General features: G+C 42.7%; 1 protein-coding gene across 1 annotated transcript in view; it reads left to right on the top strand.

The window, feature by feature from the left end:
* The window catches only part of TBCA (tubulin folding cofactor A), a 596,902-nt gene extending 581,349 nt beyond the window's left edge, over positions 1–15,553 (top strand). Inside the window, exon 4 of the mRNA XM_044063703.1 lies at positions 15,258–15,553. Coding sequence (XP_043919638.1) covers positions 15,258–15,338 — 81 coding nt within the window. The 3' untranslated portion in view covers positions 15,339–15,553. The remainder of the gene's footprint in view (positions 1–15,257) is intronic.
* The last annotated feature ends 857 nt before the right edge of the window (positions 15,554–16,410 follow it).

Raw genomic sequence — 16,410 nt, 5'->3', positions numbered from 1 at the left:
AGCATTAAATTGCCAGTTTCACATGTTGAAATATCAACAATTCCTGATGTCTCAGTTAAAACAAAAAATGAGCACACATTCAGAACAGCCTGAATTCGAGGAAATGCAGGATCTGTTGCATGCAGCTGAACAGGTGGGCAAACATACTTTACAGTGCGGATTGATTCATTGGAAGTTTCCTGTAGAGCAGCTGTTACTGGCTCTGTCATACGTAGACATACTTGGTTAAAAGAACAATCCTTCCCTGACCATGTTAAAGCAAAATTATTGGATGCACCTTTACAACAGGATGTATTATTCGGTGTCAAAACAGAAGAGGTTTTAAAGAAAATGGAGGATAAGGCAAAGTCTATGCAAACGGTTAAGGATTTTTTGCAGGTACAACCCCCTTGTTTCAGCAGAAATTGGCCAACAAAAAACTGGTCCTTTCCAGCTTCAGACAGATCACAGATGGGCAAATACAGAAGCCCAAGGGGCAGAGGCCAGTCACAGGGCCCTTACAAACCTCGCCAATGGGATTCTGCTATCCAGAAAGGAGGAGAAGACAGGCCCCAGGCTAGCAGAAGAAAAACACAATGGACTCTATCCTCAAACTACCAAGCAAATCTCTCCTGGCAACTCCCTTGGGAGGAAAACTAGTATTATTTTGCAGACAACTGGCACATCATCACAAAAGACAAATGGGTTCTAAACATTGTCTCTCAAGGATACAGATTCCACTTTCATACCTTACCAAGGATCAAAGGAATGCCAAACCTGCCACCAAATCAATGGGCAGAGGCACAAATTACAGCTCTCATGAACATGAGAGCCATTCAACAGGTACCTGCACAGGAGCAAGGACAAGGATTTTACTCAAGACTCTTGCTAGTCCCAAGAAAGGACAAAGCATGGAGACCCATTCTGGATTTTTCAATTCTAAACACCTATCTGCAAGTACCAAAATTCAAGATGCTAACACTACAGCAGCTTCTTCCCATGCTGGGCAAGAATGCTTGGCTAGTCACTTTGGACCTCAAGGAGGCATACCTGCATGTCCCTATCAGACAAAATTGCAGAAGAAACCTCCGCGTCATTGCAGGTTCAACACAGTATCAATTCTCTGCACTCCCCCTTGGCTTATCTACTGCACCCAGGGTCTTCACAAAATGCCTGGCACCAGTAATTGCATACTGCAGACAAAGAGGAATTCAAATATACCCATACCTGGACGACTGCCTTATTCAAGCAGAAAGCAAGGACATTCTTTTAAACACCTTTGAAGTTGCCTAGGGTACACAGTAAACGAAAAGAAATCAAAACTAGTACCCTCACAAAACATAATATTTCTGGGTGCCAGCTTGAATACAACGGCCCAGATGGCTTATCTCACGCCAGACAAGCAATGACAGCTGTTTCAATATTTCAAAATAATGGCAACAAAGACCCAACTCCCTGCAAGAAAAATTCTGCAGGCCTTGGGATTCATGGCATCTTGCATACTACTAATACCATTTGCAAAACTGCATATGAGGAAATTACAATGGTACCTGAAAAGTGTATGGACTCAGCACAGCCACAGCTTGGAAACAATGATACCACTCATTTCCTGCCTTCAGGAGTTTCTATGGTGGGCACAGGCATGTCACCTCAACAGGGGGTCAGCCTTTCACCTTACCCACAGCCAGGCAAACTATGACAAAAGATGCATCGGACTATGCCTGGGGAGCACACATGGCAGGGCAGTGCATTCAGGGCAAATGGACTACAGATCAGAGACACCTGCATATCAATCAAAAAGAAATGCTAGCAGCCCTAACAGCTTTCAAGGACCTTCTACACTCAGGACAACTACTAATAAAGATGGACAATACCACAGCTATGTGGTACATAAACAAGCAAGGGGGCACACATTCCTACCCTCTATGCAGGCAAGCAATGACCTTGTGGAACATTGCAATGTCTTACCATGTTCAATTACAAGCACAATTCCTGCCAGGAAAGAAAAACACATTGGCAGACCTAAGCAGAAACATCATGGATCCACACGAATGGAAACTAGATCCACAAGTATTTGCAATGATAGTTCAAAAATGGGGATGCCCAGACATAGATCTGTTTGCAAGCCCCCACAACCACCAACTTCAAAAATTTTGCACAAGGACCTTCCATCCACTAGCTTGGAAAGTGGACGCCCTCTCATTCATTTGGAAAACATTAACAGTGTATGCCTTCCCTCCACTGCCTCTTCTATCAAAGGTACTGCTGAAAGTCAGATTAGAGAGGCCACAAATGATACTCGTTGCACCAGACTGGCCACACCAGCATTGGTACCCAATTTTAAGGAACATGGCCCACGGCCCACCTTGGATTTTGCCACATATTCCTCACCTGCTCGCCCAGCGAGACCATTAGATTCTACACAGCCAGCTCAAGACTTTAAACCTGGCTGCATGGCAAATTACCTAAACAACCAGCCAACACCTTTATCCAAAGCTGTTACGGATGTCATTCTGGAGGTCAGGAGGCCCAGCACCAGGAAACCCTATTCAGACAAATGGAGAAGATTTTGCGCCTGGAACCAGGCTAAAGGGCAAAACCCCGTTGATCCAAACATCCCTCAGATTCTACAATATTTAACTGAGATGTTACACAAAGGACTTCCCTTTTCATTTATTAAGATCCACGCCTCGGCAATTTCAGCTCATTACAGCACGGATCCTCCTTTATTTTCACATCCACTCCTAAGACAGTTCCTCAGAGGGGCTAAACACTTAAGACTGTCAAGGAGAGCTCCAACACCTACTTGGGATCTCAACTTTGTTCTGGAAAAGCTTACACTGCCGCCCTTTGAACCAGCTTTTTCAGCTGATTTAAAATTTCTTTCATGGAAAACTGCCCTACTACTAGCAATAACCTCAGCTAGAAGAATCTCAGAGCTACAGGCACTAATGGCAGTGGAACCTTTCATCATTTTTCACCAAGACAGAGTCTCTCTGCAAACTAATCCATCCTTTATGCCAAAGGTCTTCTCCAGTGTGGCCCTAAACCAAACCATTCACTTGCCGCTCTTCTTCCCAAATCCCCAGAACAAAGGAGAAAGACTCCTGCACTCTTTGGACATTCACAGGCAATTACGTTACTACTTGGATAAAACTAAGGCTTTCAGAAAAACTGACCAGCTTTTTCTAGCCTATGCTACAGGATCACAAGGAAAAGCTATCTCAAAACAGACCATTTCAAAATGGATAGGGCATTGCATACGTTTCTGCTACACACATCGTGGGAGACCAGTACCTGCTAACATTAGGTCCCACTCCACCAGGGCTACAGCTACATCAGCAGCCTTTCTCAGGGGAGTGCCAACCAAAGATATTCTGGAAGCTGCTACTTGGAGTTCAGTGCACACCTTCACCAAACACTATCACTTACCTCTATACTCTACGACTAGAGCTGGTTTCGCCACTGCAGTTTTGCAGGGCCTACTAGCTTCTTCTAACCCTATTTGACTCCACCTCCCATCCTTAGCTTTGGGATTTAACCCAAGTGTGATGACTGCAGCCAGGGTAACACGGTGAACATAGTACAGTTTTGTACCTACCATAAATGTAGAGGTTCGAGTGTTCACCCTGCTGCAGTCCAGGTTACCCTCCCCCCATCCCCTCTGAACTAGCTGAACTTATCTCTACCACTTTATCCTATACTACCTGTGTGGTGTATTTGCTTGTGCCTAAGGGTTTTGTTTGATTTTATATAGCCATATGTGTATATACATATATATATATATATATATATATTTTTTTTTTTTTTTTTTTGCCTACCTATTGGGGGCACCTGACATCTGGGGCAAGAAAAACTGAAGAAAATGGCGTCTGATGCCTCTTATATACCCCTGGCACACTGACGTCAGGGAAGAAGCGACAGTAACCGGCGCTGGACCAAGACTTTGGAATTCGGGCCGACTGCGGGACCGCCTGACGGCAGGATAACCCAAGTGTGATGACTGCAGCAGGGTGAACACTTGAACATCTACATTTATGGTAGGTACAAAACTGTACTTTTCGGGTGTTGGATATGCCTGGTTAGGTGCATACCAAAGGGGGCATTGTACTCAATGATAGGTCTGAGGAATGCCGAATACAGTGAAACAATGACTTCCTTTGACTTGGATTCTATATCTTTGTTTATAAGTTGCGCAACATAGAATGATTTCCTCACCACTGTAGACGCGTAATGATCAAAGGCTAGATTACTATTTGAGTGTGTCCCTAAGTCCCTGACTACTGGGTCAGCTCTAAGGGATGTGTTGTCAATATGATAGTTACCAGGGATGGATGACTTCCCAAAGGATACTGTTGTGCATTTCTTGGCATTTAGTTTTAGTCAATGACTCTGACACCAGTTTGTGTCAGCCCCTCCTGGAGAAAATTTGTGTCAGTGTCAGATTCAGTGACAGCTCCTAATTTACAGTCATCTGCAAATTTAGTCAGCTAGAGACCACTGATATTGCCTTGACGTCTGAGAAGTAAATGCCAAAAAGGAGCGGTCCAAGGACTGATCCTGAGGGACTCCACTTGTGACTGGCCTCTTTGTAGAGGTGGACTCCTTAATTCTAACTTCTGAGTCCTGTCTGTGAGCCAGTTGGCTATCCACCAGGTGACATACAGGATTATACCTAACCTCTTGAGATTGTCAACAATGCCCAAGTTTGGTATTGTATCAAATGTCTTGGCCAGGTCAAGGTAGTCAATGTGAACGATTTTGCCCTCATCCATTGCTTTGGTGACCTTCTCAAAGAAGTCCACCAGGTTGAGTAGGCATGATCTGCCCTTTACGAAACCAGGGTCCATTGTCTGGAGGTTTACTATATCTCTGGTCATCTCCATGATCATTCTTTCCATGGCTTTCCATATAAGACTAGTGAGACTTATGAGTCTGTAGTTTCCAAGGTCTGTAGATGGCCCACCTTTGTGCAGAGGGATGACTGTTGCCTTTCTCCATTCATGAGGCATGAAGCCTGTTTGGAGGCTACAGTTCAATAGTAATTCCAGAGACCCTGATAGGTCATGTTTCGTGTTATTTAGAAGGCATCCTGGGATATTGTCTGGGCCCATTGATGCAGTGTTCTTGGTCTTAGAGAGAGCATTAAGGACCTGTTCCGTAGTGATAGTAGGGGGAATTGTATTTGATATTTCCTGAGGAAAAGTGGAGGTTGAGAGAGGAGTAAAGTTGGATCTGATTTTTTCACCCAGGAGGTTTGCTATACCTTCTGCCGCAGTATAGGTGGCTCCATTTACAGTGAGCTCTGCACACAATTGTAAATTCCCTTTGAGGTTGTGGACATAGCAAAATAATGCTTTGTGGTTGTCCTTGGTCTTGGAGGCCAAACCTACCTCAAGTTTGGCTTTGGTAGACTTTATTTGTCCTCTGAGTTGTTTGAGTGTTTTTATCCTGCTGGGTGCTGCACCTTCTAATTTTTGCCATAATTTTCTTCCTCCTGTTATACATCTCATTGATTTTGTGATTCCAACAGGGTGGCTTGTTTTTTGAGTTAGTTCTGTACTTCTTCCTGGTGGGTACAGCTGCCTGTATATAGCTATTAACATGCTTGTTACAGGGTTTCTTTGAACAGTTCTGCATAGGCAGAAGTGTTCTCAGGGTTTATAGGGGCTTGAAATTTTGCCAGGTTCTCACTTAATAGCTGGAGGTTAGCCTTAGAATAGTTTCTGAATATTCCCTGTTTAGCTGGGGGTCTAGGTTTTATTTTTACTTCAAAGGAGACCATTTTGTGGTCTGACCTTACCAGGGAAGGCATTACAGTAGGGGGTGTGCAGCACTCTCCCATATTAGTGAGGACCAGATGCAGTATGGTTGCACCCCTAGTTGGTGTATTGACTGTCTGGTCCAGGGAGTTTGTTTACAAAATCCATGAATCTCTGGATGTACAATGGATATAAAAAAATTTACACACCCCTGTTAAAATGCCAGGTTTTTGTAATATAAAAAATGAGACCACAAATCATTTCAAAACTTTCCCCACCTTTAATGTGACCTATAACCTGTTCAATTCAGTTGAAAAACAAACAAATCTGTTAGAGGAAAATATAAAAAATAAAAAAAATAAAAAACGTACAATACACTGGCTGCATAAGTGTGCACACCCTTAAACCAATACTTTATTGAAGCACCTTGTGATTTAATTAGAGCATTCAGTCTTCTTGGATTGGTGTCTTTCAGCATGGCACATCTTGTCTTGGCAATATTTGCCCACTCTTGCTTGCAAAAAGCACTCCAAATCTGTCAGATTGTGAGGGCATCTCTTGTGCACAGCCCTCTTCAGGTCACACCACAGATTTTCAGTTGGATTTAGGTCTGGGCCATTCCAAAACTTTAATTCTGTTCTGGTGAAGCCATTCTTAATTTGGATGTATGCTTGGGGTCATGTTGAAAGGTTAAATTCCTCTTCAGCTTTCTAGCAGACACCTGAAGGTTTTGGGCCAAAAGTGACTGGTATTTGGAACTGGTAATAATTCCCTCCACCTTGACTAAAGCCCTAGTTCCTGCTGAAGAAAAGCAAGCCCAAAGCATGATTCTGCCATCCCCGTGGGGATGGTGTTCTTTTGGTGATGAGAAGTGTTCTTTTTGCCCCAAACGTACCTTTTGGAATTGTGGCCAAAAAGTTCAAACTTAGTCTCATCAGACCATAACACATTTTCCCACATGCTTTTGGGAGACTTGATGTATTGTTTTCCACATTTTAGCTGGGCCTGGATGTTTTTCTGTGTAAGAAAAGGTTTCCGTCTTGCAACATTATCCCATAGTCCAGACATATGGAGAATACTGGAGATTGTTGTCATATGTAGTACACAACCAGTACTTGCCAGAAATTCCTGCAGCTCCTTCAGTGTTGCTGTAGGTCTTTTGGGAGCCTCCCTGACCAGTTTTCGTCTTGCCTTTTCATAAATTTTGGAGGAATGTCTAGTTCTTCACAATGTCACGGTTGTCCCATATTTTCTCCATTTTTTGATGACTGTCTTCACTGTGTTCCATGGTGTATCCAATGCTGTGGAAATATTTTTGTACCCTTCTGACTGATATCTTTCAACAATGAGATCCCTTTGATGCTTTGCAAGCTCTCTGCGAACCATGGCTTTTGCTGTAGCAGGCAGCTGAGTAAATGTCAGGGAACTCCTATTAGGGCAGCTGAACTTTATTTGGGGTTAATCAGAGTCCCTTTAATTGATGGTGGGTTTGTACCCAAAAATACTGAATGCTGTAATTAAAAGGCACTTCAGCAAAATATTAGTTTAAGGGTGTGTACACACAACAAAGTATTAGTTTAAGGTTGTGCACACTTATGCAACCAGCATATTGTACTTTTTTTTTTTTATATTTTTCCCCCAACAGATTTATTTAATTTTCAATTGAATTGTGCAGGTTATAGGTCACATTAAAGGTGGGAAAAGTTTTGAAATGATTTATTGTGGTCTCTGTCTGGCATTTTAACAAGGGTGTGTAAACTTTTTATAGCCACTGTACTTTTGGTGTCGTATAGGATTCCCAATTAACAGTGGACTAATTAAATTCACCTATGAATGTGGTATTGGGTTGGATGGTTAGTGTTTCTAATAAGTTTAAATACATGGTATGAGCTTCCCGGGTCATACACGGGGACCTATAACTTGCAAGGAAGTGGTATTGGATTTTACCTATGGTAATTTGAACATGGAGCAGCTCAAGTGCGTTGTCCTGTTTTGACAAGCCTTGAAGTATATTTTTGATGTAAATAGAGACACCGCCACTTTTAGTCCCTGCCTGTGAAGTACCTGGTGTAAATGTGTGGAAGGCATTATAACCCTGCACTGTTGGGTGTGCTGTCCATGGCTTTAAACCACATCTCTGAGACCGCACAGACATCAGCATTTCTTTAGGGTAAAGATATTCCAGGAAGTGGAGCTTTTTGTTTAGGTTCCTAGCATTGAGCAGTAATACCTTTAGATTTTCTTGGTTTTGATTTGCTATGTCGGAAGTACTTTGTTTGGCATTGCCTAAAAAAGGCACTATGGGGAAGACGGTGTTTTAGCTAATACTTGAAAGCCCAGAAGGGAGAGGTACAGACCATCCCTGGCAAAGCAGCATGGTCTATTGACCATGTCCTTCCATGCTGACAAATATTGCACCCCCTTAGAATGACACCAGATCAGATCCTAAAAAGAAAATTTATAAATTGCTGAATCAGACCTCATACTTTGATCCAAATCAAAACAAAAAAGGACTATCTGATCCGATCTCACCTTTGGATGCAAAGCTTAAGAGGCCTAGGCACACCTGTCAGATAAGACCACTTCAGATCCAATGCCAAAACCTTCGGGTTTGATTTTTAAGTCAAAGCCTCTTCCAAGTACTAGATAATCTTCCCTCAGTGGACCCTGTTCCTTTCAGGGTTCCTTCTTTGTTTGGAGAGGCATAGGTCTCCTTCCTTAGTGTCCACTTGGTCTTCCAGGAGCCTTATGATAGAAGATGTGGAGAGGTTAGTGAAAAAGATTCTCTCAGTGCCGAACATGTCAAGTGTCCTATTGGCTCCTACCACCTACTTTCCTTTACACCCCCTTTGCAAGTTCCTCGTCTGATTCCCTACTTGGTCTTGGAGTTATCGGATCTGAGTCATCCAGGTCCATCTGCATCAGATCCAAGAATTTCTTTATCCTCTGATCCAAAGCTTGCTCCGAGGTCTTAGGTTACGTCGGATCCAGAGAACTTTCAGAGCCTGGTGTCACAGTCAACTCGTAAGTTTTTGGAGCCATTGCTGCACTTTGAAACCTCAGCATGAATTATTTTGTCTCCAACTTCGGCTTTGGGCAAGTCCTCCTTGGAGCAGGGAGGGACTGCAGTCCAAAGACTTGCCTTTGTGGATCTGGGGTCCTTTTTCCCTCTGGGGAGATTTGCCTTTGAGATCATGGAGAGAGCCTTGTCTGCTTCCACAACAAAGACAATTCCCTTCCCCTCAGATCTTTAGTCTGTAGGCTTGCCATCTCTTCGCTTGGAGTCCATCCTTTCCACAGGGACAGCTGCTACTGAAACCTCAGGCTTCCCAGTAGGGTGTTCTGATCTCTTCTGATAACCTCCTCAGAGCAACCCACTAAGGAGGTCCGTAAGAAGTGAAATTGCAAGAGGAAGCACTTAAGACTCCCCAGAGGAATCGGTCACATAAGATACAGACTTTGGTGAAGGGGGTCCCCCATGGTCACCTCCTGAAGATGTCCAGTTCGGGAACATCCTTGAAATCCTGAAGCAGAGAGGTGGCTGGAGTCTGTATTCCTGGAGGTATTTGGTACCGGCTCATGTACCTCTTGGGTGACTCCATCCACCGATGAGCTCATAGTTTCTCAGCAGGCATGGAAGTCTCAGGACACTTTTGAACCAATCCCCAGGAGACCGGACAAAATCATGACCACACCAGAAGATATTTTTGGGCCAAATGGGTGCCCGTTGATACCATGGTCATGGCGGCAGCCAGTAAAAAGGAACTTGCCAAAGAGAGTTTCACTGTCCATCCACCAAACAAGGAGTCTCTGGCAACAGACAGGTTTGGGAAGCATGCCTATACTTCAGTGACCTTCGCCTTACGGTCTCTGAACTATTTGGCGCATTTCACTAGGTTACAGAGAGGCCTAGTCAAGGAACTCTGATTCTCTTTCAGGATCCGTGTCTGAGTTAGTCTTCTGTGACTTCTCAGTTGGCTAACCTGCAATTCATTTCCAATTCTTCTGTAAAGCTAATTTCACACATGGCCGAAGGAACATCAAGGGCAGCGAATTCCTGATTTTCCATAAGGAGGCACACCTGGTGCTCGTATGTGATATTGCAGAGCCCTTTGTCTTCTTTCATCTGAGCTCCCTTTGACGGTACAACTTTCACCCCAAAGTTAGACACATTATCCAGGTATGAAAAGTAAGGAAAGATCCTGTCTGCCATGGGCATGCATTTTTCTATGCCCCAAAGTTCCTTCTCTGGGAATCAGGAAGTCTCGGGGTCATTTCTAGAACTCGCGTGTGGAGGAGGTTTCCCCGCAGGGGGTAGAGGGGGGAACTCCAATGGTAGACGCTGCCCTTGTGGTAAAGGTGGCCGACAACAGCAAGGGTCTAGAAGTTCATTTATTGATGGACCCTTTCCTCAAAGACGACCCAATTATCCCCATCTGGAGGCAATCAGGGATCATTTATCCCTGCACCAGAGAGCCTAGCTAGAAATGCCAAATACTTGGTTGCAAAGGATCATTTCCATAGGTTATGTACTACCCTTTTCCCTTTCACCTGCAGTCTCAAAGAAAAAATCCCAAATGTTCCACCCAGTCAGAGGGAACAAGCAGCGCTTCAAATACAAAAGTTGCTAGAAAAAAGTCAACCAAGAGGTCCCACCAGACCAGATAGAATCCAGGATTTGCTCACGATTCGTTTTAGTGCCCCAAAAAAAAAAAAACAGGGGACTAGAGACCAGTTTTGGATCTCAGCAGCTTAATCAAATCAGTTTTATGCACCAAGTTTCGGATGGTCATGGTTGAGTTCATTCTCCCATTTCTGGGAAAGGACGATTGGATGTGCTTGGTAGACGTTCAGGATGTGTACTATCACATAAAGATGAACAAGCAATTCAGAAGGTACTTTACTGTTCCATCTGGGAGCCAGTGATTACCAATTCAGAATTTTGTCCTTTGGTCTCACCACAGCCCCCGGGGTGTTCATAGGTAGGTACTAGGCTATCGGCCCTGGGGCCTATATAAGCCTAGCCAAAGAAGTTCCCTGGCTTTCGCCACTCAAGAAAGTTATTTTTCTGTGCCCCTGTCTAACAGAGCCACAGAAGTGATCCCCAGGATGAATTTCCTATTTCCCATCCAGTTGTCGAGATTTTTCTTAGAGGGCTAATGAGGAGCTTTGCTTGACATGAATGGGTAGTCAGTACCAGAGCATGGGAACTGTCTGGGACAGGAAGCTATCCCTCCAGCTTGTTCTGTTTATTGTGGTGTCAAGGTTTAGGTCCTTGGAGCGTGTGGCTCTGAGGGATTGGGGTTTCTTTAATTGCAGCATGTAAAACAGATCTGGGTTTGACATGGCTTTGTATGTTAGCCAGAGGTCACCTCTGAGTAGAGCTGGAGTTTTTTGAGATGGTCTGTGTATGGCATCTGTTTGAGGCTGGTAATCCTCTTGGTGAGGAATTTCTGCGGCCTTTCGAGTTGATGTCTTGCCAGGTACATGCCAAACGGGGCATTGTACTCCATAATGGATCTGATGAGGGATGAGTAGAGAAGAACAATGACCTCTTTTTTTCTGGAGGTGAACCCCTTTGTGATGGTGTGCCACGTAGAAGGATTTTCTGATTGCTGTGGCGATGTGATTATCAAAGGATAGACTACTGTCGACCTGTGTCCCAAGGTCTTATGTCACACTTTCGGTGTTTAGTAGGCTACCGTCTATGTGGTATTCATGGGTACAGTGTTTTTCCCAAAGGGGATGACAATGCACTTATTGACATTGAGCTTGAGGCCATGACTTTGACACCAAGCACCAGTCTCAGTGAAGCCCCTTTGTAGAATGTCCACATCATTAGGCGATTCTATTATGGCACCTAGTTTGCAGTTGTCTGCGAACTTAGCTAGCCGAAGACCTGCTGTATTAGCCTGGACTTCTGAGAAGTAGATGCCAAACAGGAGAGGAACCAGGACTGAGCCCTGTGGTACTCCACTTGTCACTGGTCTGAAATTGGATTTGGAGTTGGCTACTTTCACTGTGTGGGTTCTGTCAGTGAGCCACTTGACGACCCATCTTGTGACATAGGGATTTATGCCCAGTCTAGTGAGTTTATCTATAATTCCAGAGTGGGGGAAGGAGTCGAAAGCCTTGGCGAGGTCAAGATAGGCTGTGTGCACCACCTTACCCTCGTCCATGGCTCTGATGACTGCTTCAAAGAAGTCAGTCAGGTTTAGAAGACCTGACCTACCTTTTACAAATCCAAACTGAGTAGGGTCCAGAGTTGGAGGTTAGCTGTGTCCTTGGTTATAAGCTCCAAGATGATACATTCCATGGCCTTGCAGACCAGGCTCGTCAGGCTAATGAGGCAGTAGTTCCTGGGGTCCATGGTGGTGCCCCCTTTGTTGAGTGGGATAACAGTCGCTGTGCGCCATTCAGTAGGCACAAAGCCTGAAGTGAGGCTATGATTGAACATGGTACTTGGGTGGGGTGCCAGTTCATTCTGTAGTTCATGCAGAATGCAGCCTGGGATGTTATAACGTCCCATGGATGCTGTGTTCTTGGCTTTGGAGAGTGCTTTCAGCTGTGATTACAGGGGCTTTGCATTCTTCGGTATAGTGATGGGCTCTTTGGGGGGGGTGAAATTTGCACTGAACCTGTCTGCCAGGATGTTGGCAGTATCAGTTGGTTCTGTATATCTAGTGCCATTGTGCTGTAGCTCAGAGCAGATCTGAGTGTCGCCATTGAGATTCTTGACATAGCTGTAGAATGCTTTGTGGTTGTCTTTAGAATCCGTAGCGATTTTATTTTCATAACTAGCTTTGGAGGATTTTATGAGGGATTTCAGCTTCTTGCAGTTTCACCAAATGTATGGCAATAGTAGCAGCTCACTTGAGACTGCAGGGATTCTGGGTGTTTTCATGTTTAGACGACTCTGCCATTACTGCCCTGACCCAGGCATCAAGTAATAGAGACGAGATATCAAGTTCTTCAGAGATGCTCTTATTTGGGGATAACCATAACCTACAAAGTCTCATTTGGAGTCTACTCAAAATTTGGAATTTATAGGAGCACTGTTCTGTATCCACCTCCAGATGACCTGTCTCATCCAATAGGCAACATCTACTCAGACATACCGAAACTCAGGCTTGACTGCCTGGCTTCTCCAATTCCATTAATAGCCAGACAACCTATGCTGTCTTCCCTAGTCCATCAATATACTTTTATCTTCCCATAAACCATCTACATGTGAACTCTACTCCAATAAACAGAAAGATTTCCTTACTGAGCCCCTCAAAATAATGTTGATCCCTTTTCAGCTCTTTTGCATAGTATCCTTGAATTTTTAGCCTCCCTTTTTAAAGAAGGAGCTAGAGCCTCCACAGTGAAAATCCAATTGGCAGCAATATCACATTTTCACATGGGATTTGAATGCATTTTTGTTGCCACCCATAGACTCTGCTAAACCTTTTTGCGGGGCACTCTTTTTCTGAGGCCTTCTTTTAGGGACCCTACTCTCCCATGAGACCTCAGTCTGGTACTGCAGCAACTTACTCAACCCCTAGATTGAATCTGCAGCTAAATATGACCTCCAGTATCTTTCTTGGAAAAAATTTTTTGTAGTAGCCATTACTCCTGCCAGAATAATTTCAGAGATTCAGACCTTCTCTTCAAAACCGCCCAACTTGTTTTTTCACAAAGACAGGGTCACTTTAGGGAGAAAGGAAGCATTAGTTTGTAAAGTGGTTTCAGAGGCCAACATTAATCAGTCTATCAATTTGCCAGTATTGTTCCCCAAATTTACTAACAAAGGTGAATACACATTACGTTTATTGGATGTCCACAACCAATTACATTTTTACCTGCACAGAATATAAAATATCAGAAAGACTGAGCAATTTTTTCTGTCTTTTTCCTGACGTAAAACTAGGAAAACCTGTTGCCAAAATTACTCTGGTCAGATGGCTGATTGATTGTATTTCTTTTATATATAACAAATTGACATTACCTTAACGAAACCATTACAGGCTCATTCAGCTAGAGCCATGGCTACTTTATCAGTCGTCCAATCTAGAGCTTTCATGGACGACGTTTGTGCTGCAGTAACTTGGGCTATTCCCCATACCCTCATTACTTATTACAAATTGGATGTGGTCTCTGTGTGTAGGGCATGATTTGGTTCAGTGGTGCTCAGGGATATCCTTGCTTGAGTCCACCCGGGGATGTAGGTAGCTGGGGATTCTGTCCCATAAGACAGAATGAAAATTGACATCAGGTAAAGAAGTTATGTACTCACCATAATGTTCCATCTCTGTTGTCCATTTTCATTCTTCCTCAACTCCCCTCCCACCAACCCCCTGCCCTAAATACTCCTGGAGGAGCGAGTGTTTGTGAATGTCAATTTCTTGGTACATAGCTCCAGATATGGTCTCCTCTCTAACTGTGGTATTTCTTTTCTGCTGCTGTTAGCAAACAAGATCTGAGATACTTGGGGTTGGTGCATTGTGGGTAAGGGAGTAGCTTGAGAGGTTTCTAGTTGCCATAAGCATTTGCAACACCCGAGTTGTTTTCAAAAGATTGGATCCGAACCCATAAGCTGAAGAATGAAAATGGACAACAAAGATGGAGTGTTGTGGTAATTACATAACTTCTTTTTCAAATGGATGGATAATAGAAAATTTACCCCAAGGCTGCCCCCCCCAAGTGATGTTGATGAACAGAGGCAGCTCCTAAATGCTTTATCCCATGCATGGGTTCCCTCAAGTTATGTATGGTATATTATATTATATTGTATATGGTATGGTGTGATCCCAGTTATTGTCATTACCCTTAATGAGAATAACTGGTATGATTCCCATTAAGGATAACATAATTGTCAACTGTAGGATAGGTAAGGCCAGTCTCTAACCAAATGGGATAGGTTAATTTGAAACTGTCTAGGCTTCAAATATCCCTCAAGGGCAGCTATCCTAGTACTTACTTGTGAGCCTATGTTGTAGAATCATTAGTAAGTTTGAGTTGATTAGTATATTCACAGCTACAGTTTTTGTTTTTTCAGGCCTTTGGAATTGATCTGCTGAGCAGAAGAGTGCAGTTGCATCTCAGACTGGATATTCTATGTACTCTGCTATAGGTGTTACCAGTTCACTCCATTTGTTGAGCAGGATTGGGAGAAAACCCAAGTTAGAAACATCATTGGCCTTTCATATTTTTTCACATGAATTCTGCTTTTGCATATCTAATCCTGCTTATACTGTTACTACATGTAATATGTGAAAATGTCCCCAAGCCTTTACGACTGCACTGCTTTCAAATTAATTCATAGCATTTTGTGAGATAACTGAATAAACAGCCGTATGTTTGATTCAGCTTATAGTCAGAGAAGGTGGGACAGTGAAGTTCAAAAGACTGCAATTACTGACTCAAGTTACTGTATGTTCATGCAAAGTCTGATAGTAGATGTATAAAAAAGCTATTTAATAACCAATTGTTTCTCAATTTGTGTCTCATCTCAATATTTTTTTTTTTATTTAGGATAATGAAAAAGATTTGGAAGAGACAGAAGAATATAAGAAAGCCCAACTTGTAATAGAGTCTGTAAAACTAGAAGCATGATTTATTTTGATTTATATCTGCTGTATGTGTTCATACGTATTCCATATACTAAATCCTCTTGAGAAATAAACTGACTGAAAAAGCACTTCACTTGCGTGAATGAATATGATTGTATGCCAACCCTGAATCTTCTTCACTTAGACTTTTTTAAACACTTAAGTTAATAGAATATTTGGTTGATGATCATGAACAATAAAAGATTCATTTGTACTAAATGTATTTGCATTTTCTTCATGACACAGATTACTTTACAAATGACTTTTAATGCAGGCAGTACCTTTAAGGCTTAATTACCAGTACTTGAACTCTTCATATTCATTTTCAGTTATCAATGGACATCCAGTAAATTGTCTAACCTAACCAAATCTTCTCTTTACAATTCAAACAATAGGCTCTTACTTTTTCATAGATCTAACATTCCTCCTTATCTGGATGCTCAGGTTATATTATTTTCCTTCTCTGTTCCTTAATAGAAGCTAAATGTAAAATGCAAATTGTATGTAACTGTTATTCAAATAATAGCATTTTCTTTGTCAGATTACTTGTACTTTATATATAACTCATTATCAAAAGCCTTGGTCCTTTACCAATCACAGTTGAACCATTGTTGAAAAACTGTTTGTATGTGTGTAATTGACCTGTTTTTCATGTCTGTATTAACTGTGTCAAAACTACTTTACTATATGCTAATTGTGAAGCTTTTCTCCCCGGGCATTCACTGAAAATGGACCTGGTCCAGTTGGATTTTCCCGGTTAACAAATGTAAAATAAAAAAAATAAAATAAATAATCTTATGTAGTGTTGTCAAAACTAATTATGCTTATTCTTAGTGCTGCTTTGCTTATGTTAAATATTTGTTGACATATTCACCTACACTTCTACGTTTGTTTTTTCTGTCTGTTTTGAGTGCATTTAGGTGGCAGGGTTCCTCAGCGAGGCCAGATGTTCTTCGTGTTTCACTGTTGCAGTCATTACATTTGGGTAATCTGCTGGCATGTTGCCCTCAGTCAGCCTGAATAACAAAGTCTTGGGTCCTGTGTCGGTTGCTGTCTCCTCTTCCATGACGTCTGGT

The sequence above is a fragment of the Protopterus annectens genome, chromosome 2.part2 (genome assembly GCF_019279795.1).
Source record: "Protopterus annectens isolate FY-2018-M chromosome 2.part2, PAN1.0, whole genome shotgun sequence".
Lineage (NCBI taxonomy): Eukaryota > Metazoa > Chordata > Ceratodontiformes > Protopteridae > Protopterus > Protopterus annectens.
Note: the sequence above shows the minus strand (reverse complement) of the source record. Positions and strands in the feature narration are given on the sequence as shown.